The following is a 25,774-nucleotide window of genomic DNA, read 5'->3' as shown; positions in this document are numbered from 1 at the left end:
TGTCTTTATATATCTATGCATTTTAAACTGCAGAAACCAAAACCCATTACAAATCCACAAAGGGTTTTCAAACTAAAAGGGCTTCAACCTTCAACACTAAGGACCTTTCCAAAGATTGGGGAATCACTCAAGGGCAGAGCTCAAAGCCTCTGAGTTTGATCATCAGCATGCATATGCACACACACAAAAAAAAAATATTAATATGTGCCTGTAGTCTCAGCAGTTGAGAAGGCTAAGTAAGGCAGGAGACTCCCTGAAGTTCAAAGTTCAAGACCATCCTGGTCTACACAACAGGCCAGCCAAGTACGTATAGTGAGACCCTGTCTCCCAGAAAAGAAAATAAAGAAGGAAGACAGTAATGATTACAACAAAAAAATTATTCTTTGTCTCTCTCTCTCTCAACTTTACAATGCATCATAAAGGCGCCACTGTCTGAGTTTGCCCAGGTCCTTCCCTCTCCCAAAGCTCACTGCCTTTTTCAACATAAAAATAAAAGTTATCTTAAGCCCAATTAATTCCCACCAGTATCCAAAAGGACACCAGACCCTGTATGTATTAAGCCTGAATCTGAAACAGTATATACTTACAACCTAAGCCCAATGGGTTTAAGTGTATTACAAAGGTCAAAAATGTCATCAAAATTGGTTTTGGAATGAAAATTAGGTATCTTTGATTTTAAGAGTCAGTGTGAACCAGAGTTAGCAACTACAAAGATCACCTGCATTATGAGATGATGGAGAATGAATCTTTAAAAGTTATCAGATGAGTAAAGTTTGTTTTGGTAACAAGCCTTGCCTCTGGAATATATGTGCCTTCCTACTCTGCATTCTTGCACCTATCTCCATAATAACAACTCTAAGGGACAGACTTCAATCTAAGGATCCCCAAACAGCACTAGCTACAACAAGACAACTAAACCAACTTCTCTAGCTTGTCCACAGGAACTAAGCTCACCAATTTAGCAAGCAACAAACAGGCTGGAGGTTAAGACCACTAGCAGCTCTTCCAAAGGATCCATGTTTGATTCGAATCCATGTTGAGCTCGAATGGTAGCTAGCAACCATCTGTAAATCCAGTTCCATGGGATCCAATGCCTTCTTCTGGCTTCCGAAGGCAATGCACACAAATGGTAGATAGACATACATGCAGGCAGAGCGTGTGCGTGTATGCGTGTGTGCGTGTGTGCGCGTGTGCGTGCGCGTGCGTGTGTCCTGCAGGAGCACACGCAATATTTACAAAAAATAAGAAAATGAAGCTTCAAATTAACTCTGTGGAGTGATGCCTGTTATTTACTACAGGCAAGGGAAAAAGTGGCTGTCAGAGACAAAAACATTTACACAGGATCATGTAAGCAAACTGGTTGGCTCTCATACTCGACCATATAATGGAGATCGCTTTTACAAAGATGGGATTAGAGATTTTTTTTCCCCCCAAGACAGGGTTTCTCTGTTTAACAGCTCTGGCTGTCCTGGAACTAGTTCTGTAGACCAGGCTGGCTTTGAACTCACTGAGATCCAACTACCTCTGCCTTCTGAGTGCTAGGATCAAAGGTGTGCATCATGGGATTAGAGATCTTAAGCACGTGCCCAAGGTTGCACTAAACAAGTGGCCTCCACATAAAAACTATGTACTCTTCCTACCACAGTAAGCCAAGGATTCCTTAAAGCTGGCCATCAAGCACCATCTTCAAAACACTTATCCAGATTCACTGATAGGAGAAACCCGACACACAAAAATCTTAATTTTTTTTTTTTTTCTAAAATTACCTCAAGATCTTTCCCACCCACAAGCAAGCCTAGAGGAGAAGGGAAGAGATATGTGAAAGGAAAAGAGACCCTAAAACTACAGAGGCAAGTGAACAGGAAAACAAATTTGAGAGCCAAATGGATTCCAAATAACCTAACCTACTCTATCACTTACTAATCTACTCTACCATAACAAAATTAACTTTTCTCCATCAATGAACACAGAGTAGGTGAATATTAAGTGAGGAGTCTTTGGGCTTGGAGATGATATGCAGTCTACTAAAAAGCCCCAGATCTGCAATCCCAGCACTTGGGAGGCAGAGGGATGAGGATCACTACTAGCAAAAATTCAAAGCTAGCCTTATCTACACAGCAAGCTCCACACCAACCCAGCCTCCACAGTCAGACCAAGCCTCAAAAGACAGACATCTTTTTTTTAAGTATACACAAAATAGCCCCCCCCCCCTTCTTTTTAAGTATAAACCAAAAACTAGCTCTCAACAAGACCTGCATAATACCACCACCAGTTGACATTCCAAGGTCCATCAGGGAAATCTTGTAAGAACAAAACCCCGAATGAAAAGCTACAGGTAGCTGCTGAAAGAGAATCAAGTCTTCAATACCAAGCCGTCAGCCTTAAACACATATAATGTACATTAAGCAGGTTATAGTTCAGTACTCATGTATGAAACTGTCAAAAAAAAGTTTATGTAAAAAAAAAAAAAAAAAAAAAAAACTACCTCTTCATGGTTTCATTCTCAGGCCCAGCAAATTCCCAGTTGTTATTATGTGAGATTCCTTCCCAGGAATTAAGCAGGTACACAGCTTACTCTTTCCAAGGTTCTCAGTCCCCAAGTACTGTTTACAGTCACTTCTCAGACCTCTGTATTTATCCCTATAGTAAATTCAGAAGCACAATTATACCATATTCTTTGCTAGGTTCTATGAAAGCCAAAAGGAATAACACAATAGGACCTCAATCATCAGAAAAGTACAATATCCAAACACAGTGAGACCCTGGTTCAAGAAAAGCTTTAAGAATGGAAAGCCAGGTGCAATGACACACAGTTAACAATCCCAGTATTACAGAGGAAGGAAGACCATCCAGGAGCTCAAGGCCGCCTTACTGTATATCTACATATTGAGTTGCAGGCCAACCAATATTATTACTACAATAACTACATTTAAAAAAAAAATAGCACTTGAGAGGTGGAGGCATAAGATCAGGAGTGAAAGTTACCAGAGTTCTAAGTGAATCTGAACAACAGGAGACCTGTTCTAACAATTAAAAAGAAATGGGGACAGCAAGCCAGGTGTGGTGGTGTACATCTGTAATCACAGCACTCATGAGAATCAGCAAGGGCATAAATTCAAATCAAGCCTGTATTAAAAATGATGATGATGATGAAAATGCAGAGGGCCAGGTGGTGGTGGCACACACCTTTAGTCCCAGTACTCAGGAAGCAGAGGCAGGCAGATCTCTGTGAGTTCCAGGACAGCCTGGTCTACAGAGTGAGTTGCAGGACAGGCTCCAAAACTACACAGAGAAACCCTGTCTTTAAAAAAAAAAAAAAAAGAAAGAAAAAGAAAAAAAGGAGAGAAATGGAGAAAAGCTGTGTCACAAATCACATGATCAGCCTTAGAGTATGAACAAGTGAATAAGGAGATTTGAGAAAAGAACAAGAAATTCAAGACATTAACACTAGGGTTGGAATATTGATCCCAAATCAAAACCAGACTACAATGGGTTTCTACTTGCCCTAGTAAGATCACAGAGAAATCTTAGGCAGGGCAATGACAAAGATGGGAGTGTGGGGAGAAGAAAGATTACTCCAATGGTTTTATAAAACATAGCCTGATACCTAAGTGTCAGAAATAACAGCAATAGCAGATTATCCCAAACCCAAACACATCTCCTGCAAAAAAAAACCCTTCCACAGCCTGCCCATAGCCAAGCTAAAACTGTGAGATAGCCCTTTTCTGCTCCTGCCCCCTCCCGAGCCAAATTTTACATCACATCCAAGAGATTAATATAAATCTTCTAATTGTCTCAACAGAAAACAGAAGCACTCTTCACGTATCTATTTCTAGAGACTACACAAACTGCTGAATAGCTACATGGAGGAGATGGTATATATTTGCTGAGGTTAGTGTGAAATGTCATCTAATATACAGCACTTGCCTAGCAAGCCTTAATTCTAGGGAAGGGAAAAAAAGGAAATGTCATCTGCAACAAATGCTCACTGGCTGAGGGATGTGCAACTGAACACAAAAACATAAGATGGGTAGCCTACAGAGTTCTAAACAGAAAATGGAGATCTAGAAGGTAAAAGCAACAGACCCCCTAAAGAGTCTACAGAAAGTGGCAGCCAAGGTAAGAGATCCTCTAAAATCTAATTTAAGTCAGTCAAGGAACCCAAGAAAAGGGTCAGAGACCCAAGTAGCAAAAGAGAATGAAACACCTTAGAAAAGAGAGGTAAGCAGAAATAAACTAAAGTACTCTGGGTATTTTTGATCTACATGAATTATTATTTACATAAAAAAAGGAAAATGTGGGGGACTGAAGAGATGGCTCAGCAGTTAAGAATACTGGCTGTGGAAACAGGTTGGTATGTAAAATAAATTAAGGGAGGGAGGGAGGGAGGGAGGGAGGGAGGGAAGGAAGGAAAAAAAAGCTGAGCGATGGTGGGGCATGCCTTTAATTCCAGCACTCAAGAGGCAGACGTAGGTCGATCTCAGTGAGTTCAAGACCAACGTGGTCTACAAAATCTAATTCCAGGACAGCCTCCAAAGCCACAGAGAAACCCTGTCTCCAAAAAAAAAAAAAACTGGCTGTTCTTCCAGTGGTCCTGGGTTCAACTCCCAACATGGTGGCTCACAACCATCTATAATGGGAATCTGATGTCCTCTTCTGGCATGAAAATATACATACAGACCACTCACTCATACATAAAATGTAAATAAAAGGAGAATCAGTAGATTTTCAATGTTATTTTAAGATGAGAATTAACCAAGACCAAAAAAAAAAAAAAAAATCAATTTGCATGATCCTATATATTTTATTTTCTGTGAATTTTAAATTCTACAGTACACAGAAAATAAGCAACACGCTACAGAAAGTAATCAAATAAAGCATAGGTTAGTCTTATAAGTCTTACACATTGCTAAACACCATCACTTAATTTTGACTGAAGCTGGTTGATGAGCATTAATAGGAATATTTTGAGGGGCTATGGAATGAGACCTTCCCTTAAAAAAAAAAAAAAAAAAAAAAAAAAAAAAAAAAGCAGTAAGTGGTGGCATGCACCTTTAATCCAGGCAATCTGGAGGCAGAGAAAAGAAAATCTCTATGGATTTTTCTTGCCAGCAGGATCGTGTAGAGACCTATCCCAAAACTAAACAAACAAAAAAAGAATAATCCTGTAGCAGTGGTTTTTAGCCTTCCGAAAAACTTTGACCCTTTAATACAGTTCTTCATGCTGTGGTGACCCCCAACCAACATTATTTTGTTGCTACTTCATAACTATAATTTTGCTGTTGTGAATCATAATATAAATATGGCTATTTTTCCATAGTCTTAGGTGACCCCTGTGAAAGGGTAGTTGGGTCCCTGAAGGGGCTGCGACCCACAGGTTGAGAATGGCTGCTATAGGCACCACAGCTTCTGTTAAGCTACCTCCTTTTCTTTCCAGCCTGAGTAGCACACACCAGCTACTCCCCGAGGAGAGGCTAAGCCACTGGCCAGCCTGAGCTCATGATGACCATGTTCTACCACATACACTGGAAAGGCAGAGACCAAAACAGCAGACATGTCAGACAGGAGTTAATAGCTTGCATTACTCAGGGGTTGAAGAAATCTAACACAGAAAAGGTATAATTCCATGTTGCATTGCAGCATATTCCTCAGTGCCTTAGGTGGTTATACAAGAAACCAAACACTTCACCTATTTGTACCTAGGTCAAGTGGCCAATCTTCTGTTCAAATCTGGTTAAAAGCATGAACTCTGCCAAATACCCAGTGATCCATCCATTAACAAGGACTGCATCTTAAAGCTCCCAATACATGAGACTGGAATCTTCAGCCTTGTGTTTCATACAGGGCATCATCCTCTGTTTGTTTTTTATGAAACATTTAGTAAAACAGCTTATGTAAATTTTTTTCTATCTCATACTTTTGTGCAACAGAATCATCTTCTTAGTACATTCCTTTAAAAAAAAAAACAAATCTGTTGGAAATGTTAAAATAGAACCCAAACCTCACACTAAGCTGGTTCCCAGCTGATGAGGTTATCCCTCAGAACATCTTCTTTGGCATTCCCAGTCTGTCTATATGAAACATTCTACAATCATCTCAATAGTTCCTGCTATTTTTCTGCTAATGACAATAAACTTTATGTGTTGATAGATCTTTTTGGTGGAGGCATATTGGTGGTGGATGGGTTCTAGGAACTAATGAATATACTTAAAGGGAAGTTGCCCCTTTCACAAAATGTTTGCTTTCATTGCAAACACAAATAAATCTGCCTCATATGATTCTTTTTCCATTCCTTCCTCTAAAATGTCATGAAGTTTAGACCCACCCTCCAATGAAGTACTCTAAAAATTCTAATTTGACTTTATATTTCAAAACTGACTATGCAAATACACACACACACACACACACACACACACACACACACACACACAAACACACACACAACAAAAACTTCTCTGGTATCTATACTCTAATTAGGATGGTTCCAAATTAAGTTCATTACAAATCAGATAAGAATACCGTATGTTGTCTACCTTACCATTTCATTAATGCCCTCTTACTAACACAAATTTAAACATTCAAATCAGATTAGCATTCTCCTCAGTAAACTGACAGCCATTAGAACACAACATTCAAATATAATTGCTTCTAAAAATTCTTAGCAGAGGCCCTAAAACTTTAACCCAAAACTGTCTAACTATATGACTTTAGAGGTACAAACCTGTCAAATAAGAGTACACTTTGCCCAAGTATGTATTGAATTATTACTTTACTGTAATGTTCACCATAGGCAAAAATTTATTTTTACTGGCTTTATGTTTACACTTTTAAATGCCCTCATAACTTAAGCATAAGTAATACCCATTCTAGAACTATATTTTACAAAACTCTCAAAGCTCAAAAAGTAATAAATCACAGGTTGAACAAATTCAATCTAAAAAAAAAACATACTGGCACTTAAGAACAGAGCAGTTTCCTCATGGAATCTGAGCTGCCCATTTTTTATAAATACCCTGGCATGGTTACCTAGCAAGCATGGCTTTTTTGTAAAACTGTCTCTGCAGGATACTAGTATGCAGGAAATATTTTAAGTATGAATTCAATCATAAACTTGAAGAAAATGACAATATTTAAGAGAGGAAACTATATTCACTATTCACTAAATCAATCGTGACACATTATACACACACATCTTGTAATTGTTTTTCCAAATTTAAAAGGAAATGTGACAAACTAATCCAGTAGGGAAGGAAAAAACTACCAAATTTTTGCCCATGTTTCAAAAGTCCTGAATAATGTGAATATCAGAAATAATACAAAATCGCAGGAATTGAATTCATGTAAATTTCTTCTTGAAATAAATGCTTTAACTTGTAAATAAATCTGAAACAAGGTGGAGGAAGGCAACACTCTTCCAGCTCCCATCTTTTCATTTTAGGGATACAAGAAAGTAAATTAGGAATGGCTGCCAAAAGAAGCATGGTCTCTGCAAACATTAAAATTGCCATGATATAGAGGCCCTTTATACATATCCCACTGTTTATTAGCAGGTTAGCCTTATTTTAGATGATTTGTGACTGTTCCTATGGCCTAAAAATGTAAGCTGTTAATAGGATGCATGGCCTAACAAATTACTTCTCTACCTGGCTAGTTACCTGTTTGATCATTTGTCCATCTTGGTTTCAAGCAAGTCTTACATGGTTGCTGCTTTTGTTTGTTTTCACAAAAATCTAACATGTCACACAGTAAGTAACCCTCTCTCTTTCATATGGAAGTCTATAGTGACAGCAACAACAGATTTATCACTGAGGACATTTCCCTGTCTCTCCAAGAATACTAGATCCTCTGAGCCAGTAACACATTTGCATGACAGATCTGGCCTGGGGAATAGTGATGACTTGGCTATACTTCTCACAATCCTACCCATCTAAACAATAAAGTTTTGAGAGACAGAAAGCATAGGGAGTATGACTTCTCCAACCTCTTTCCCCTGGGCTATCAACTCACTTTATATACTAGATAACTAAAAACACTAAAGGTAGTCCTTGGTCCCCATTGATAACCAACTCAACAATTACGTCTTACTTGACTATCATGGACCAAGCACTCCAAGCAACTATAACTAAGAAAATTCTTAAGACACAAGGACTTCCCTTTTGACTCAAGAAGACTAAAAAAACATGTACAGCATGTGAGTGCAAAGCAATGAACTCTAATCAGTGGTGCAGAAATAATTACTATTATACTAATAAGCTCAAACTAATCTTTCAGATGGACTGCCAATGTATACTCACAGCTTGCATTCTATCTCAACACTTCTAAAAACAGTATTTACTATATAGACAAAACAGACAATGTATCTGGACCTAACCCTAAAAATGAAAAGGGGCCCACAGGCACACTCTTAACCATTTTCCAAAGAAATATGTTTAAACGGCTTTACCATGCAGAGCTATGGCTTCCCGGAAGGGTTGCAAATCAGTCTCTACAGATGAGCTAGTTTCCGTTGAAGTAGCTCGGTTAGGGGACACTACAGTCAGTCTTGGGGGAGCTCTAGAGTTTCGTGGTGGAGGAACCTTTCCACACAGGAAGCTGATCAAATCTTCTCTACGAATAGTTCTTCTGCGTTTTTTAACCCAGGCCAGCACATCCTTATTGCGTCGCTGATAACCAATCTGAATTCCAATATCAAAACTTCGCTGATGGGTATCCACACTTTCTGTTAGAAAAAAAGAAAAGGGAAATATATAGTGAATTACAGTCATACTATATTTGCTCCTAAAGAAAACCACTTTGTACATTAACCAAAATGAAAAAGCTATGAACATTCTAAACCCACACCTAATTTTATAATCGGAAATACACCTTAGTCATACTTAAAACGTTCAACATTTAACCTTCTAAGTCTAAATTCAGAGTTTATTTCTAAAATTTATTTCCAACCCCTGCCCAAAAGATAAACCCTGTATACACAAACGAAGGGACTGCTTTGCTTTAACTTGCCAAACTTTAGCCTGTTTTAGAGTATTAGGTGTTACCTGAAAAACAAAATCTACCCACCCTTACTACAAGTATCCCCTTACTACAAGTAAACCAAAAGACCACACTCACTGCTCTCAATATATTTGCAGTCTGCTTCTAACCAAAAGTCTTTTGTACATCATAACCATTCTTTTGCCTTAAATTTCCCCAGAGTAGCCTCCCAGTACATAATGAAACTCAGTTCAGCAAAATATCCCCTGCCATTCATTTGTTTTATTTAGTTGGAAACAATATCTCTAAATTTAAAAGTCACCCAAATTTCTTTTGAAGTTAGCTCCTGAGCTAGCAGAACACATGAACTATCTTTCATTTTAGGAGATAAGGTCTCACTATATAGCCCTGGCTGGCCTCAAAGTACAGAGTAGGTTCTAAAAGGGAGGTGGGGGAAGGAAATGAAGAGGTCTGTCCCACTAAGACAAATCATTAAACATTAGAGATACCCAGGTGAATAAATCTGATTTAAAAAAAAAAAATAAAATTCTTCCTATGGAACGCCTTACCGTCTCCATGGAGCAGATGGCAGGAGTGGAGGAAGTGGGAGGAAATGACAGAGGGGGGACTGGGATTGGAATGTAAAAAATGAATTAATTTTTTAAAAAAATGGTAACAGTAGTTAAATAGGGCACAGACTAGTTTAACATGCAAAGTCTTGGCCTCAATCCCCAGCGCTCATCTCCAAAAGCAGGGTGACCAGAGTGCAGCTGTATAAGAAGAACTCTGTAACAAGACTTTCTCTTAGTAGTTGGCAAATCTTATGCACTCGTTTAACAACAGCATTCTGGAGGCAGAGGCAGGTAGGTATCTGATTTCAAGGTCAGCCTGATCTACAAAATTAGTTCCCCAAGGCCACTACAGTGCTCCTGCCAAAGTCAAAAAAGTAGAACTCTTAAAAATTAAGTACCAACAAGCTAAAGAGATGCCTCAGCAGAGAGCATACTGCTCTTGCAGAGGACCTCTGCTCAATTACCAGCACCCATATGGTGATCCAAAACCCTCATCCCTTCACTCAAAGGCAGAGGATCTCTGAGATCAAGGCCATCCTGATATACAGTGCAAGATCCAGTACAATCAGCACTAAAAACCAAAAATTTCAGACCTTTATAACTTTGAGAAAGTAGATGAGTCTATTTTAGATATAAAAAGGCAAGAGTGAGGTCATTTCTCCAGTATCACTTCTAGAATCTAAATCCTACAAAATATGCTGCTTATTTCCTCAAATATACAAGCAGACATGAATGCCATCTTAGAAAACAGTATTCATGAAGGTTACACACACAGCTCTTTCCAACTCTTAGAGGAAAGATGGGAAAACCATCCTTAAAAAGTAGATGCACTCACTCATCTATCGAGAGCTTTAGTGATTCTGAAAGAGCTAAGCAGTCTGTTAAGAAAATCAGTTAAGAACAATAACCCTATCTCTTGGGACCAAATAAAAGTACAAAATCCAAGCAATCATCTTTTTAGAAACGTTTGTGCCTCTGTCTCAAAACAAACAAACAAAACAAACAACAACAACAACAAAATAAACAATGATAGGGCTGGAGAGAGAGCTCAGTGATTAAGAGCTGCTTTTCCAGAGGTCCTGAGTTCAATTCCCAGTAACCACATGGCGGCTCACAACCATCTATATTAGGATAGGATGTTCTTTTCTCACACGCAGTTATCCATACAGAGCACTATACATAAAACATAAATTAAAAAAAGAGAGAAACCCACCATACCTAAAGGAGTGCTTTTATTCAAACTCCTAACTGGAGAGATTTGTACTTGAGAATGGGGAAGATTTATTTATCTTTCAAGAATGAATTAAATTTGGTAACAAAACACTGTTTTGATAAACACTTCTGCACCTGTGGGCTTCAGATCTCTGGCTCAAAAAACCAGGGTACAGAAACTGAGATAGTCTTGTGTCCAGAACTATTTTACCAAAATCAAAGCCATTATTGGAAGAGGACTATATAACCTCAAGGAAAGGTGAAGCCCCAGAGTAAGTATCAAACTGGCAACCCATCCTTTAGCCACAAAACATACCTTTATTTACAAGAGTCACAGTGACCAGTCCATGTTTATTTGAAAAATGTTTTCCAAAATAGAGAGTTTTTAAAGTCTGGTTTTCCCAGAACAGCAGTGGTATGCACTAGAAACATTCTGGGCAATACCTTCAAACATAATTCACAGAGCCAAAATTCATCAGGGTTACTAGAGTTTAACCCCTGAACATGTCATATTCATATTCTGCCACTGAATACAAAACTTTGAGTCAGCATAGTGGGTATCCTAATTGAATGACTGGGACTTGAAGGGCCTTATCTAAAGCTAGATTAAGAGGCAGAATTCCAGGCGGGTGATGGTGGTGCATGCCTTTAATCCCAGCACTAGGGAGACAGAGGCAGGCGGATCTCTGAGTTCAAGGCCAGCCTGGTATAAAGAATGTGTTCTGGGACAGGCTCCAAAACTACAGAGAAAGCCTGATTGGGGAAAAAAAACAGTGGTAGAGTTCTGCCACCAAAAACTCCACTTCTTCAATTAAAGGGGGAAATCAGTCTTCTTTACAAGCCTAACACACAATACTAAATAAAGTAGCACTTCTAAAGAAAGTTAACCACAAAATACTGAAATTTAAAGTTAAATTTATACTGACCATCTACAATCTATAACAAACAAGGAAAAAACAGGTATTTGGGTTTTGCTTTTTAGGCAGGGTCTCAATAGCCGGATGGCCTTGAACTTCTAATCCCTTTGCCTCCACCTCCTGAAAACTGAGTTTATTGACATATACCACCATACCTAGTTTATGGGGTGCTGTATTTGATCCAGGACCATTAAGCATGCCAGACAAGCATTCATCCAACTGAGCTACATCACCAACTCCAAAGTAATGTTTTTATTAGGAGCATAAGGATCGGAGTCAAAATAAAGCTTTTCCCCAATTATTTTAGGAACACAGCTCTCCTGTAGTCCCTAAGAAATTAAATTAGTAACTAAGAACTTCTTCACTACCAATGTGTTTTCCTCTTCACCCAGAACAAAAAAATGGGAACCAGGAGAGAATCACAGTAGCTATTTACTGGCTATAAGCATCCTATACTAGTCTCTAATCCCTGGCCTCTCCTTCCTAAAGTTACTCCAAGTTTTTTGTCTGGACAACTAACCATGTGTTGAGCAAAGTTCTCTCCACGTCTGATACAGGAACAGGACATGTAACTTTGTCCTAAGAAACTAACTTATATAATCCCACACCTAGCTATGGTACTAATTCTCAGTAACTAAGCAGTTCAATTCTAAACAAGAATCATGTAGCAGGTTAGTACAGGCTCTTCTAAGTTTCAGAATAGCACTAACATAAAACCAAATTCAACACAAACTGTAGATATGTATATAAATAAGCCACACACACAAGCAACAAAGGGAGAAATGCAAAGCAGGTCACCAAATCAAGTTATTCCTATATATAGCCTGCAATATAGAAGGAGACCAACAGGTCCACAACAATAAAGCTGACTTAATATATTTTATTTACTTTGCTCAGATGTATATAGACACATCCTCAGAGGTTAGGTCAACTGTAGGAGTCAATACTTCCACTTTGTAGACCCCAGAGGTCCTCAGACTTGGGAACAAGCACCTTTACCAAATGAATCATCTCACTGGCCTGAAATGCTTGTTACATATAAAAATGTATTATAGACAGAATGAATTAGGCATAGTGGCAAGTGCCTGCAATCCTAACCCTTGGGAAGTTGAGGCAGAAGGACTACAGGAAATTCAAGGCCAGCTTGACCTGCATGCTGAGTTATAAGAAAGCCTAAGTTATTTTTTATACAACAAGACCTTATCTCAAAAAGAAAAGTTCACAAAGTAAGAAAAAGCTTCAAAGCTTGGTACTATTATTTACAATAAAGAGTCCCAAACATTTACCATCTACCCCTAGGCAAAACACACTTTCTACAAATAGGCACTCCCAACTTGTACCAGATTTTCATTATGTTCCATTCACCTCTGGAGTACAGATAACAGGTTAAGACCAAACTGGCCACACTGAATTGAAATGATTGTTGGAAACAGGATGTGAACTGGACAATTGTGGAGCACACCTTTAATCCCAGCACTTGAGAGGAAGAGAAAGATGGATCTCTGTGAGTTTGAGGCCAGACTGGTCTACAAATCAAGTCTCAGGACAGCCAGGGTTACACACAAGAGAAACCATATCTTAAAAAAAAAAAAAAAAAAAAAAAAAAAAAAAAAAACTAGAATTACTTCCTTTCATATCAAGCACTTCCCACTGTACAAAACAATTTTAAACAGTTAAAACCTGATCACCAGCACTATCAACATTTGAGTATTCCCTAATTGCCAGATACAAAATCTGTAGACTTTAGTATTACTAAAGCAGATATACAAGAACAACTCAAAATATGCAACCAACCCATGCTTCAAAGACACTTATAAAAAGTAGAGGTAAGGGGCCTAAAGTGGTGGCTAAGTGTTTAAAGCACTTGTTGCTCTTACAAAGGACTCAAGATTTTGTTCCCAGAATCCACATGCTAACTCAAAATCATTCATACCTCCAGTCCCAGAAGTTTTGATGCTGGTGGTGAGCGCCTTTAATTAAGCCCAGCACTGAGAAGTCAGAGTTAGGTGGATCTCTGAGTTCAAGGCCAGCCTGTTCTACAAGGACAGCCAGGGCTACACAGAGAAACCCAGAGAGAAACCCAGAGAGAAACCCAGAGAGAAACCCAGAGAGAGAGAGAGAGAGAGAGAGAGAGAGAGAGAGAGAAACCGAGAGAGAGAGAGAGAAAGGAAAAAAGGAAGGAAGGAAAGAGGGAAGGAAGGAAGGAAGGAAGGAAGGAAGGAAGGCTGGCTTTTTTGGAGGCTGAGACAGGATTGCCATAATTTTGAAGACAACCCAGGGTCACATAGCACATAGTGGTTCACATCTTTAATCTCAGCATTCTGGAGATGGAGGCAGGAGGATCTGAGTTTGAGGCTAACCTGGTCTACATACATAGTGAACTTCATTACAGGCAGAATTATATCATGAGACGTGTCTCAAAAAATAAAATAAGTAACACAACTGGGACTGGGAAATGTAACTCAGCTGGTAGACTAGGTAGACCCTTGGTTTGATCCCCAGCATGAAATAAACTGTCTTTGATAACACAAGTCTGCTGGCCCAGGTAAAGTGGATGACCACAAATCCAAGGTCATCAACAGCTACAAAGCAAACAGGATGCCAAACTAGGCTAGAAACAATGGGGCAGGAGACGACAAGAGGCATGGACTTGAGAAGTAACTCTCTGTGGTTCCAAAAAGCTACTAAACAGCTAGGGTAAGAGCTCCCACCTCAGCCAAAATGTCCTATAAGGCTACCCAGGCTAACTTTGTCCTGAATGACAGCCACCAGTCCAAGCTTAAGGAGTTAGGAATCCCCAAGAAGAAGACAGGATTCAGAGAGACATGGTAGCATGTCTATGACTGTAGTAGTGGGGAAACTTAGGCAGGATCACTACATACAAGAGACCAGCCTAAGCCACATAGCAAGAACATTGTCTCAAAAAAAAAAAAAAAAAAAAAGCTTTTTTTCAGAATCACATACAATTTTAGTAGCACCAGTACTCCCAAAAAGTGAACTGCAGGTTTAGCAGTGTCATTTCCCAGGTACCCACTAAACCTATCTAGAATTCTTCCCTTCCTTTAGTTGAAGATACAAAATTCATACTATGACAAGGAACCAACAACATTTAAGGGAAAATGTTCTCTTTGGAATGATCACATACATCAAGAACCAGCCACCAGAATTCCCCACCACCACCAAATAAATAAATAAATAAATAAATAAATAAATAAATAAATAAATAGCAGCAGGCAATTTGACAGATCTGGCATAAAAGGTCCAGGGTCTCTCATCAACAAGCCATATATGTCCAGCCCCCTTTGAGACAGGGTCTCACTATGTAGCCCAGGCTAACATGAAACTTACCACCTTCCTTCCTCAAAATTCCAAGTAACTAGGATTCACAAGCCAGTATCACCAGGGCCTGCCCAAATGAATTATGTCCTCAACAAGAAGACAAAACCAATTTGTTTTCTCTTCCTAACTCTTCTGGCCATATCCCAACGAAACCCACAAGTGCATGCTTAATTTTTTCCAAAGCTTTCTGGGCAATTAAAAGATCTGAGGGTCAACAAGTGGGCTCAGAAGGTAAATGCCCTTACCACCAATCCTGATAACCTGAGTTGATACTGCATGTTTGAGAACCAACTCCCAAAAGTTGTGTCCTTTGATTTCTGCATACACATGCAACACATACTAAATAAGTAAATATAACTTGAAAATTTTTTGCTTCTCTCTCTCTGCTACGGTGCACCATACCCAACTCTGCTTCTAGCCCTGTCTTCTCACAAGACTTTGAGAATCAAGCAATTCCTGGCCAAGAAACAGAAGTATAATGGTCCTTTTCCTCAATGGATGAAAACTGCTAGTAAAACCAGGTACTCCCAAGAGAAGACACTGGAGGAGAAGGATGGGTCTGTAAGGATTCTCACAATGGCAAAACTGAGAGCTTAATCTGGATCATGGTTGTCTATCAATCCTACCAGATGCAGTTCAACATTTTTAACCTTAAGACTGGGTGATGTTTAAATCAGGGTGTGGTTTGTCCAGTAAGAAGACAGAGTCTTTTGGAAAGATAATCTCTTTCTTAAAAGATGACCCAGGCCAGGCATGGTAGTAAATCTGTAATTCCAACACTCAAGTTCAAGGCCATCTTGGGCTACATAAGGAGACACTGACAATTAAATACTCAAGCAAGCAAATAAACATTCCCCCAAAGTCCCCTTTGTTAAAGAGTTCTAACTCAACTCTGACCTTCCTGTGTGCTTACTTAAAAGAATTACCAAGAAGCACCATTCTTCCCTGGCTGCAAAATGAGCCATTTAGTTTATCATGTGCTTGATTACATTAAATGCATGAAAGCATTGCCCACTATGAGGATACTAACAAAGTCTTTCTTCCTGTCAGCTAACACTTAAGTAGTTCATCATAACTGTGAACAATTTGACTTTGAATTCACTTGTAACATTACTAATTTTACCAGTTCTAACAAAGATAGCAACATATTCTTAAAGTTTTATGCCTGTTCTATAATTGTCACACTCTGAAAAGGTGGGAGTGTGTGAAAGTACAATATTATTCACCCTCCAACAAAAATAAGGAATTGAAACTACCTAATCCCATATGAAATTTGCTCATTCCTGGGAGGTAAAAAGCATGTTTTAGTTAACAGGACACTTAGAATCAATTCACAGTGGCAATCCTGGAACTACATGTCCTATTCAAACAAAAGCAGTGCTCCTCATGAAGTTTTTTATGCAAAGAAAATTTATCAGTTTGGAAACAGGGTCTCATTAGAGCCGAGGATGGCCTTGATCTCTGATCCTTTTAATTCAACCTCCCCTGTACTGGGATTACAGGCCATGTGCCACTATATCCAGCAATAAGCACTTCAAATTTAGTAATCAAACTAGTGACTATTTTAGCCTTGTGGTGGTGGCAAAAGCCTTTAATCCTAACTTGAGAGGCAGAGGAAGTTGGATCCCTGTGAGGTCAGCCTGTCTACAAAAGGAGTTATTTCCAGGACTGCTGGTATTGACACAGAGAAACCCCTGCGGAGGGAGGATTTACTTCAGAATTCAAGCTGGTTTTGATTTTGGGGGTTTTTCTTTGAGGGGAATTTTGTTTTTGATTTTTCAAGACAGGGACACACTCTGTAGATCAGGCTGGCCTCGAACTAAAGACATCCACCTGCCTCTGCTTCCCCAGGGCAGGGGCTAAAGGTGTATGCCACCACTCCCTGCTCAACCCATCTTTTAAGGAAAAAATTCTAGCTTTAATCCTGGAGGGACTCATGCTATTAGTATGCACCAGCACCAAAACCATGGGCCATTCAAATCAGTGACCCAGCAACCAGGAAAATGCTCAACATTTGCTGTCTTCCCTTTGAAACAAAAACTGCAAAAGCAAAAATAGATAAGCTCAAAACAACAAAATTATTACTCTACAACATAAAGTACTGAGTTTTGCCAAAATGTCGTGGCAGGTGCCTGCCTTTAATCCCAGAGAAACAAATCTCTGAGTTTCAGGCCAGCTTGATCTAAACAGAGAGACTGTCTCAAGGAATAAAGCAAAGCATTGGGCTATTAATACCTACAATGTGAATTCAATGAAGCCATTTCTTAAGTACATAGCAATCGGGCTGCCAGGAACTGGAGTGGATGATATATTCTATTTGTTAATAGTATGTGTGTCAAAATGAAACTGCTAATTTTTAAGGTGATTTTATTGTATGCAAACTATACACTAAGGAATTTAAATTTGTTACAAGTTTAATTTAAGTATTATTTTTAATTTCTCTTTCTACATAAAACCAAGAGCTATCCAAAGAGATTACTCAAGACCCTGAAGCACCAATAGATGCTAAAAATCAATTTATTCAATAGTCAAAACTTATGAAACTTGGGCTAGGGTTATGACTCAGCAGCTACGTAACTAACTGCCCAACATTTTTGAGGCCCTGGATTCCATCCCCAACACCCTCCCCTAAAATTTAAAAAACCCAGCTATATAAAGTCAAAGCTAACTGGTAATCATGTAAACTATGTTTCTAGCAGGGCATGATGGTATACACCTATAATCTGAGCACTAGAGACAGGCTGTTGAACCACAAGTTTGATGCCAGCCTAGGCTACAAAGTGAGACCCGTCTTACAAAAGCAAAACTAAAAAGTCAATAAATAAGCTGTTTCTGTTTCTTCAGTAAGACTGCATTCTCTAAATTAATATTTCTCAAAACTACTGTCCCTTCAAACTATCAAGTGTACTCTAAACCTCTAACAAAATGCTGACATCAAGAATCTGACACGCAAAAAGATGCTCCATAATCTTTCAATCTATATTGTTATTTCCTAAACTGCACGAATTTCTATTATTACTGGATTTTTAACCTTTGAAGCCAACTAATTAATCCAAATTAATTTTATCACAAGAAAACTCCCAAATGTTACCAAGAGTACAATGGCCAAGACCTTATGTATACCTGTACATCTTCAGTCATCAGATCTGAAAATGAACTCCAAAACAGCACCAGACACAAAGCCATCCATTCAAAACTCTTAATACAGACACCAACAATTCACAGTCAAATACAAAGAAGTTTTTTTAAAAAGATCTGATGAACTTGCTATAGACAGGACAGCATGCACAATTCCAATCCTACCAGCAAGAGTTCTAACCACTTCAATGCTATCTTCCAAGGCCTGGTGATCCCTTCTGTGGTAACCCCCCTCCCAAAAAAAAAAAAAAAATCAACAAAATCACTTTTCCTCCTTGAGGCCTGCATTTTCTTCAATGGCAGAGCTTCTCAATCTCAGCACTTTGGAGACTGGGTAAGCAAAGTCCTTGATAAGGGGTAGGAGCTGGGGATGTCTCAGGCACTGCAGAATAACCAGCACATGCCAACACCAGCCCCCTCAGAGATAACAACCAAGTGTCCCCCAGGCACTTTCATATCCGCGAGGGAGGAGGCCTCCGAGAAGTGTCAAAAATTGCCTATAGATACCTAGCTAGAACACTAAAGATATCCTCAAGTTGCAAGGTATTCAAGGTTAGCAGAAGCTGGACTTGAGAGCAGAAAACACTCAAGAACATCGGCCGCCAGCCCGAAGCGGCCTGCCCTTCCCTCCCTTCCCCCTTAATCTGGCAAAGCAAAGCAAGGTTATCTTTACCTTTGTAGAGGTTGGTGACGGCGGTGGCTGCATTTTGGAAGGGGACCCAGAGAGAAAGTCCTGGCTGCTGACACACTCGGTCTGGAACAAAAGGGGGGGGGAACAATAGGGAGGATAAAAAAGACACACACGAACACAGAGAAAAGAAGAGAATGTTATTTGGGCGTCAGTCACTCCGAACGGCCATATTAGGTTTCGCCATTTTGTTCAGAGTTTGGGGATCCCAAAGGGAGCATGAGATCTGAGTTATTGGGTCGAGGAGGGGGAACCTGACATCAGCGAAGCTGGAGCTGCAAACGCCGCCTGGCAGCGCAGGGAGGCGCCCCTCGCTGTCTCCGCCCCGAGGCCGGCTCGGGGCACAATAGGGCCGCCCCACCGCCTCCTTCGCCATTTTGTGACAGGGACTCCTCCCCTACCCCCTCGATCCGGCCGGGGACACCCGGAACGATTTGTGGGGACACTCCAGGGGTACTCCAAATCGGGGGTCTCCCCATCTTTCATCGTAGATCCCCCTCCCAGGGCCGCTCCTCCGTCGGCGACGTGCGAGTCGGATGGCAAGGGGTCCGCGGCGCGGCCGTCCCCTCCCCGCCGCAGAGCTGTCCCCGCAGGATGCGGGAATCCACCGAGCCCCGGGACGCGAGCCGGGAGCCGGGCGGAAGGGCAGCTAGCTCCGCAGGCCGGGGCGGCGCCAAGATGGCGGCGCGGCCTCACCTTTGTAGAGCTGAGCCACGGCTGTGGCCGAGTTCTGGAAGAGATGCCACAGCTTCTGCTGCTTGTGCTCCGGCTGCGCGGCGGCCGCCGCCTCCTCCTGTAGCTCGGGGGACAGCTGTTCGTCCTGCTCGGCCTCGGCCAGGCACTGCCGCTCCCACTTGGAGAACCAGTGCTCCGGCCCGTGCTCCTGGATCTCCGCCTCGCCCTCCTCCTTCCGCTCCTCCATCCTCCGCGGCCTACCGCGGCCTGGCCGCCGCCGCCGCGTCCTCCTCAGGCGGGGCCCCCGCGGGAGCGTCGTCGTCAACAGGCCCGGGGATAAGGGGCCGGGCGGCCAGCCCAGGCCTCTGCTGCAAGCCCGCGGAGCCGGCGCCCGCCCCGCACAGCCCGGGGCCTCTCCCCACCTGACCACGCTCAGAGGTTCCGCACCCTGCCCTGGCCTCGCCCGCACCCCTCTACCGCCCGCCCACAGCGCCCCGTCCCCGCTCCGACCCCCGCCGCTCTCCGCCCGGCACAGCCGGCCCGGCCTGCGCCACCGAGCCCACCCCGAAGACTGAAGAACGTCGTCGACGGCGGCGGCGTCGACGCCTCTGCGGCGGCCGGGCCCCGCCCTCCCCCGCCCACATGCTGACTGGAAAGCGCCGCCCACTTGGCCAGCGGCGCCCCCAGGAGGAGGCGGTTGGGGCGCGGCCGCCGTCCGCCTTCCCCATTGGCCCGCTGCAACGGGCTCCGCGTGCCGGCCCCTGAACACAGCGTTCTGATTGGCTTGCCCGCCTGTCGACCTGATGTCATCAATGGGCGGAGGTGGGGGGGAAAAGGAGTAAATGTCAGGGAACTTGAAGCCGGTACAGCAGGGAGGAGCTGGCAGTGTTTGCGTGCAGCCAACCAAAGCAGAAAAAAATATATGGACGCTGTCGCGGAGGGGGCTGCGCATGCGCAATGATTGCAGTCCCTTGTCTAGCTCGTCACGTGACCCGTCCTGGTGACCGCACCCGGCGGGGGCCTTTCTGGGGCTTGCGAGTCCATGGTCACCGACTGTTTATGTGCTGACTCCGGGTCCCTGAGAAGTCAGTCTACGTCTGTTTCCAAAGCGCTTCCCATGTTTTTATTACAGAATTCCTAATCTTAGTGGGGCAAATAGTTTTCCCGAGATGTGAGCACCCCAGGGACGCCCACCGCGGCTTCCAGGACAACGGGACCGGCCCGAGCTTGGACATTGGTCTCGCCTTGAGCGAGCAGCGGCACCTGTCCTGTGCACGCTCCCGGAACACGTGCGACCGCCGTGTCCCTACCCCGCCCCTGGAGCAATTGCTGGCGTCCCGGCGCCTGCACAGCGCCTTTCGGGTGGGCAGGCCCGGAAACCGGGTCTGGGAAGAGGAGGGTTTTGGCGATGACTGGACCTCAGATTCCGAGTAGACAGCCTGAGCAGAACTCCGTCCCTACATCGCCTGCATATCAGGAAAGCCCTATCAGGATCTGACCCTGCCTACTCTGACTTCTTCCAAAATCACCCTCAGTTCTATCCAATCTCCCATTTCCCCAACTCTTAGTTTCTGGTCTGTCTGAAAGTTCATGTTTCTTTTTCCTATTCGAGATTGGACTCAAAGGCGGGTGGTCGCATTTTGTGGTGTGTGTCTGTGTGTGTACAGTGTTCTGCCAGAAGAGGGAGCAAGATCACATGACAGATAGTTATGAGTGTGTGTGTGTGTGTGTGTGTGTGTGTGTGTGTGTGTGTACACAGTGTTCTGCAAGAAGAGGGCACAAGGATCTCCGATGGTTATGAACCACCATGTGATTGCTGGGAATTGAACTCAGAACCTCTGGAAGACCAGCCAGAGCTCTCAACTGCTAAGCCATTTCTCCAGCCCCGTTTTTGTTTTGTTTTGTTTTGTTTTGTTTTGTACAGGCTTTTTTTTTTTTTTTTTTTTTTTTTTTTTTTTTTGTAGTCCTGGGGCTCAGTATGTGTAGTGGGATATCCTTTAAGTCATTAGATCCTCCTCCTTCCTATGCCTCCCAAGCACTGGGGTTAAGACGTGTGCCACAACACATGGTAGATTTTTGTTTCATTTTGTTATTTTTAAATCCTAAATTGACTTCAATGAAGCCTAAGCAACATTATCACAAATCAACACCTGGCTCGGTCAGGTGCCCACAACTAACCTGTAAAAAGCAACCTATGCTTCAGTGGGACCTGATGGAACACACCTGGAATCAGTTCTCACACTCAGGAGCATCATCACAAATTGAGTTCCATGTAAGCCAGGACATCATAGGCAAAAATTAGTCTCAGAAAATTAAACACACCTTTAATCCCAGCACTCAGGAGGCAGAGGCAGGCTAATCTCTGTGAATTCAAGACCAGCCAGGTCTACAGAGTTGAGTTCCAGGACAGGCTCCAAAGCAACAGAGAAACGCTGTCTCCAAAGGAAAAAATAAAAAAACGGGGTGGGGTGGGGTGGGAGCAGCAGCCTATGCAAAAGCCACAGGACATAAAGTCAAACATGGGGAATAGTGAGATTAAAGGACACTCAAAAGGGAGCAGTTCTATGCCTTGGGAGTAAGATACAGATAAATTCCTAGCAAACTGGAGAATGAAAAATGCAAGTCATTCATTCTGCCCATTTCAGTTAGATCCTAGACAACAGTCCTGTTCCCAAGAAATAACCTCTGAGAACTGAATCATTATGTGTGTTTGTGTGTGTGTGTGTGTTGTGTGTGTGTTTGTGTGTGTGTGTGTGTGTGTGTGTGTGTGTACACGATCTAGAAGTGGATGTCCTCACTCCAGAGGAAGGGGGGGTGGGTGTAACGAGTACGGTTTTTCAGGTACAGATGTGACCCCTGTCAGGTAGAGAGAGGAGCTGCGGGTGCGTGGACTGCATCTCCTGGAGCAGGAAGGCTGCAGCAGTTATTTACTCTTATTGGTGTAAGTTCTTCCCCAACAAAATACCTAGTTATCATTTATCTTGGGTCTGGTGAACTCATTTGAACCCCACCTTCAAGGTGCTGTCTTGGTTAAAGTTACTATTGCTATAATACATCACCAGGACCAAAAGCAGCTTAGGGAAGTGCAGGTTTATTTGGCTTATGCCTCCAAATCACTGCAGTGTGGAAACCTTGGAGCAGGAGCTGATGCAGAAACCATGGAGGGGTGCTGCTTACTGGCTAGTTTCCCATCACTTGTTCAGTCTGCTTTCTTATAAAAACCAGATTCACCAGCCTAGGGGTAGCACCACCTACAATAGGCTGTGCCCTCCCACATCAGTCACAAATTTAAAAAGTGTCCCACAGGCTTGCCTACAGCCTATTCTTTTTTGAGACAGGGTTTCTCTGTGGTTTTGGAGGCTGTCCTGGAACTAGCTCTTGTAGAGCAGGCTGGTCTCAAACTCACAGAGATCTACCTGCCTCTGCCTCCCAAGTACTGGGATTAAAGTTGTTTGCCACCACCTGGCTCCTACAGCCTATTCTTATAGATGCATTTTCTTAGCTGAAGTTCCCTCCTCTGTATAACTCGAGCTTGTGTCAAGTTGACATAAAACCAACCAGGACAGATGCTCTGTTTTGAATGCAGTAGCTGTCCAGGTTCAATGCTAGTGTTGCAAAACAAAACCCAAGATTCCCACTAGTCTCTCCTGTTATAGTGGACTATGAGACATGCAGATCCTGCCCTTATCACAGAGGAAAGAACATGACCATTTTGCTGAGTCAAAAGTCATAACTAAGTCAGTTGTGGTGGCACACACCCTTTAATTCCAGGAGCAAAGCAGGTAGAGCCCTAGTTCCAGGCTAACCAAGGCTACTCAGACCCTGTCTTAAAACAAACAACAATTGTTTTCAAGTAAAAGCCCATGTCTGATGTTCTGGGTGAGATAATCATACACCGCCTCCTCTTTGAAGAATCAAGTTTGGAGTTTAGTGTTTATTTTTGTTTTCATTGTTATTTCTTTTTTGAGATAGGGGTTACTAGGTAGTCCCAGATGGCCTCCTGCTCAGTGTATAGTCCAGGCTACCCTCAAACTCTTGCCTCAATCTCCTCAGTACTAGACTGCCAGGCATTTACCACCATGCCAGGATCATGTAGGAGGTTGTTTTTGTTTGCTGAGTCAGGGTTTAACTATGCAACCTTGGCTGTCCTAGAGCTCAATATTAAACAAGTGGCCTTGAACTCACAGACATCTGCCCAAATGCATGCACCACCACACCTGGCTCCTGTTGAGGTTTTAAGGATTGAGGCTGTATTTGTTCTCCTCATAATTCAGACTCTATGAGTAGTGTAGTCGGGGTTTGACCCTGACCTTTCCTTGTGAATATCTCTATTTTTGGTCATAGATCCAAGAAGGAATGTGATTATATTACACAAATAGTAGATCTCCAATAAACATGGAAAGGCATCTGTTTTATTACCTGAACATTCAGCCAGCAGGAGCAGGCCTTCATTTTCACCTCTCAGAATGGTTTCTTGGTTTGATTGTTTGTTTTTTCCAGAAATGCACCTGACACCCTATTTCAGTTTCTTTCTCCCTATACCTCCAGAGTTTCACTGTGTAGACCTGGCTGTTCTGGAACTCTAGAATAGGCTGACCTCAAACTCAGAGATCTACCTGCCTCTATCTCCTGGAGTGCTGAGATTAAAGGCCTGTGCCACTACACCCAGCACTGTGTGTGTGTGTGAGAGCTGCCATGTTGGTGTTGGGAATTGAAGCCAGGTCTTCTGGAATAGGCAGGTGGATTCTGGACAGCCAGGTGCGATACACAGAGAACTCTACCTCCAAATAAATAAATAAATAATTTAAAATTCAGGCAATGTGTTTGTTTTCAGGGCAAAACAGATATACCATCAGATAAGAGCATTATTTGCTCTTGAAGAGGACCTGGGCTTGGTTCCTAGCACCCACGTGGCAGTTCACATCTACCCTTCACTCCAGTTCCAAGGGGTACAACTTCCTTTTTTGGTTCCATGAGAACCAGGTACACATGTGGTATACACATATGCATGTAGGAAAAACACAAAATAAAAAAATTATACTTTTAAAAGACTACCTTTCCCAGCCTCCCTTGCAAGTAATGGAGGATGATGAAATAATAGGAGGAAGTGCGTGTGTGGGGCTTCCAGGAAAGCTATTTAAAAGGAACTGGAACTCTATTACCCCTGCAGTTTCCTCCTTCCTGCTTTTTGGAACACAAACAAGATGTGCTGGGTTGCAACATGAGGTAACCCTTAGGAATGAAGTATGTACACACACGATAGAGTAGGAAGAGGAAGTCTCTGAGAGTGAATCTTCGGGTGTCATAGAGTACCTACCTGGAGACTTTAAATAGATAAAAATAAACCTCTGTAATACAGAAATACAAGTAACTATGGACAGGTTGTAACTAAACAATCCATTACTGTCTTTTTTATTCTGGGACAGAGTTTCACCGTGTAGCTAGCTGTGGCTGACTGGAACTTTTTTTTTTAATATTTTTTTCTTATTTTACATATAGATCCTAGTTCCCTCTCCCAGACACCCACAGATGACCCCATCCCATCCCCCATCCACTCCCCAGGGAGGGTGAGGCCTTCCATGAGGGCTCATCAAAGTCTGTCAAATCATTTGGGGTAGGGCCTAGGCTCTCCCCCATGTATCTAGGATAAGGGAGTATCCTTCCATGGGGAATGAACTCCCGTAGTCTGTTCCTGCACTAGGGATACATCCTGGTTCCATTGTCAGACTTGAAACTTCTTTATAGACTGAGCTGGCCTTGAACTCACAAAGGTCTGCCAGCCTCACCTAGCCTGTTAATCTTTTTGAAAATATCTTTTTAAAAAGTTTTTTGTTCGTTTGCTTAATGTATATATGAGGGAGGCAGTATGCACATAAATGCAGTACCTGCAGAAACCAGAAGAGGTCACAGGAACCTCTGGAGCTAGGTTAGAGTCCTTAAGTTGCCTGTTGGTTGGTACTAGGAATCAAACTCCAGAGTGGATGGGAACTCTTCACAGCTAAGTCCATCTCCATTTCCCATTCAAAGTCAGAGGTTTCCTGTCTCCGGGTTGGAGTGCAGCTCAGTGGCAGGGAACATTATTAGTGTGCTTGAAAGGCTCTGGATTTTGCTCATTTTGTTATCTATGAGTCTGAAAAATTATATTTTACTTAGTTAGTTGTTTTTGAGACAGGGTCTCACTATGTACTTTGGCTAGCCTGGAACTCAATGTATAGACCAGACTAGTCTCAAACTTGTAGAAATAAGTCTGCTTCTGCCTC

At 42.3% G+C, this 25,774-nt stretch overlaps 1 protein-coding gene across 1 annotated transcript in view; it reads right to left on the bottom strand.

Annotated features, from left to right (window-relative positions):
- The window catches only part of Hapstr1 (HUWE1 associated protein modifying stress responses), a 29,169-nt gene extending 8,679 nt beyond the window's left edge, over positions 1-20,490 (bottom strand). The window contains exons 1-3 of the mRNA XM_051181405.1: positions 19,536-20,490; positions 18,825-18,905; positions 8,444-8,719 (exon numbers count right to left, since the gene is read on the bottom strand). Coding sequence (XP_051037362.1) covers positions 8,444-8,719; positions 18,825-18,905; positions 19,536-20,466 — 1,288 coding nt within the window. The 5' untranslated portion in view covers positions 20,467-20,490. The remainder of the gene's footprint in view (positions 1-8,443; positions 8,720-18,824; positions 18,906-19,535) is intronic.
- Between the last annotated feature and the right edge of the window lie 5,284 nt (positions 20,491-25,774).

Source organism: Phodopus roborovskii, unplaced genomic scaffold (assembly GCF_943737965.1).
Source record: "Phodopus roborovskii unplaced genomic scaffold, PHOROB, whole genome shotgun sequence".
Lineage (NCBI taxonomy): Eukaryota > Metazoa > Chordata > Mammalia > Rodentia > Cricetidae > Phodopus > Phodopus roborovskii.
The sequence above is the reverse complement of the archived record's forward strand: the minus strand, read 5'-3'. Positions and strand labels throughout refer to the sequence as shown.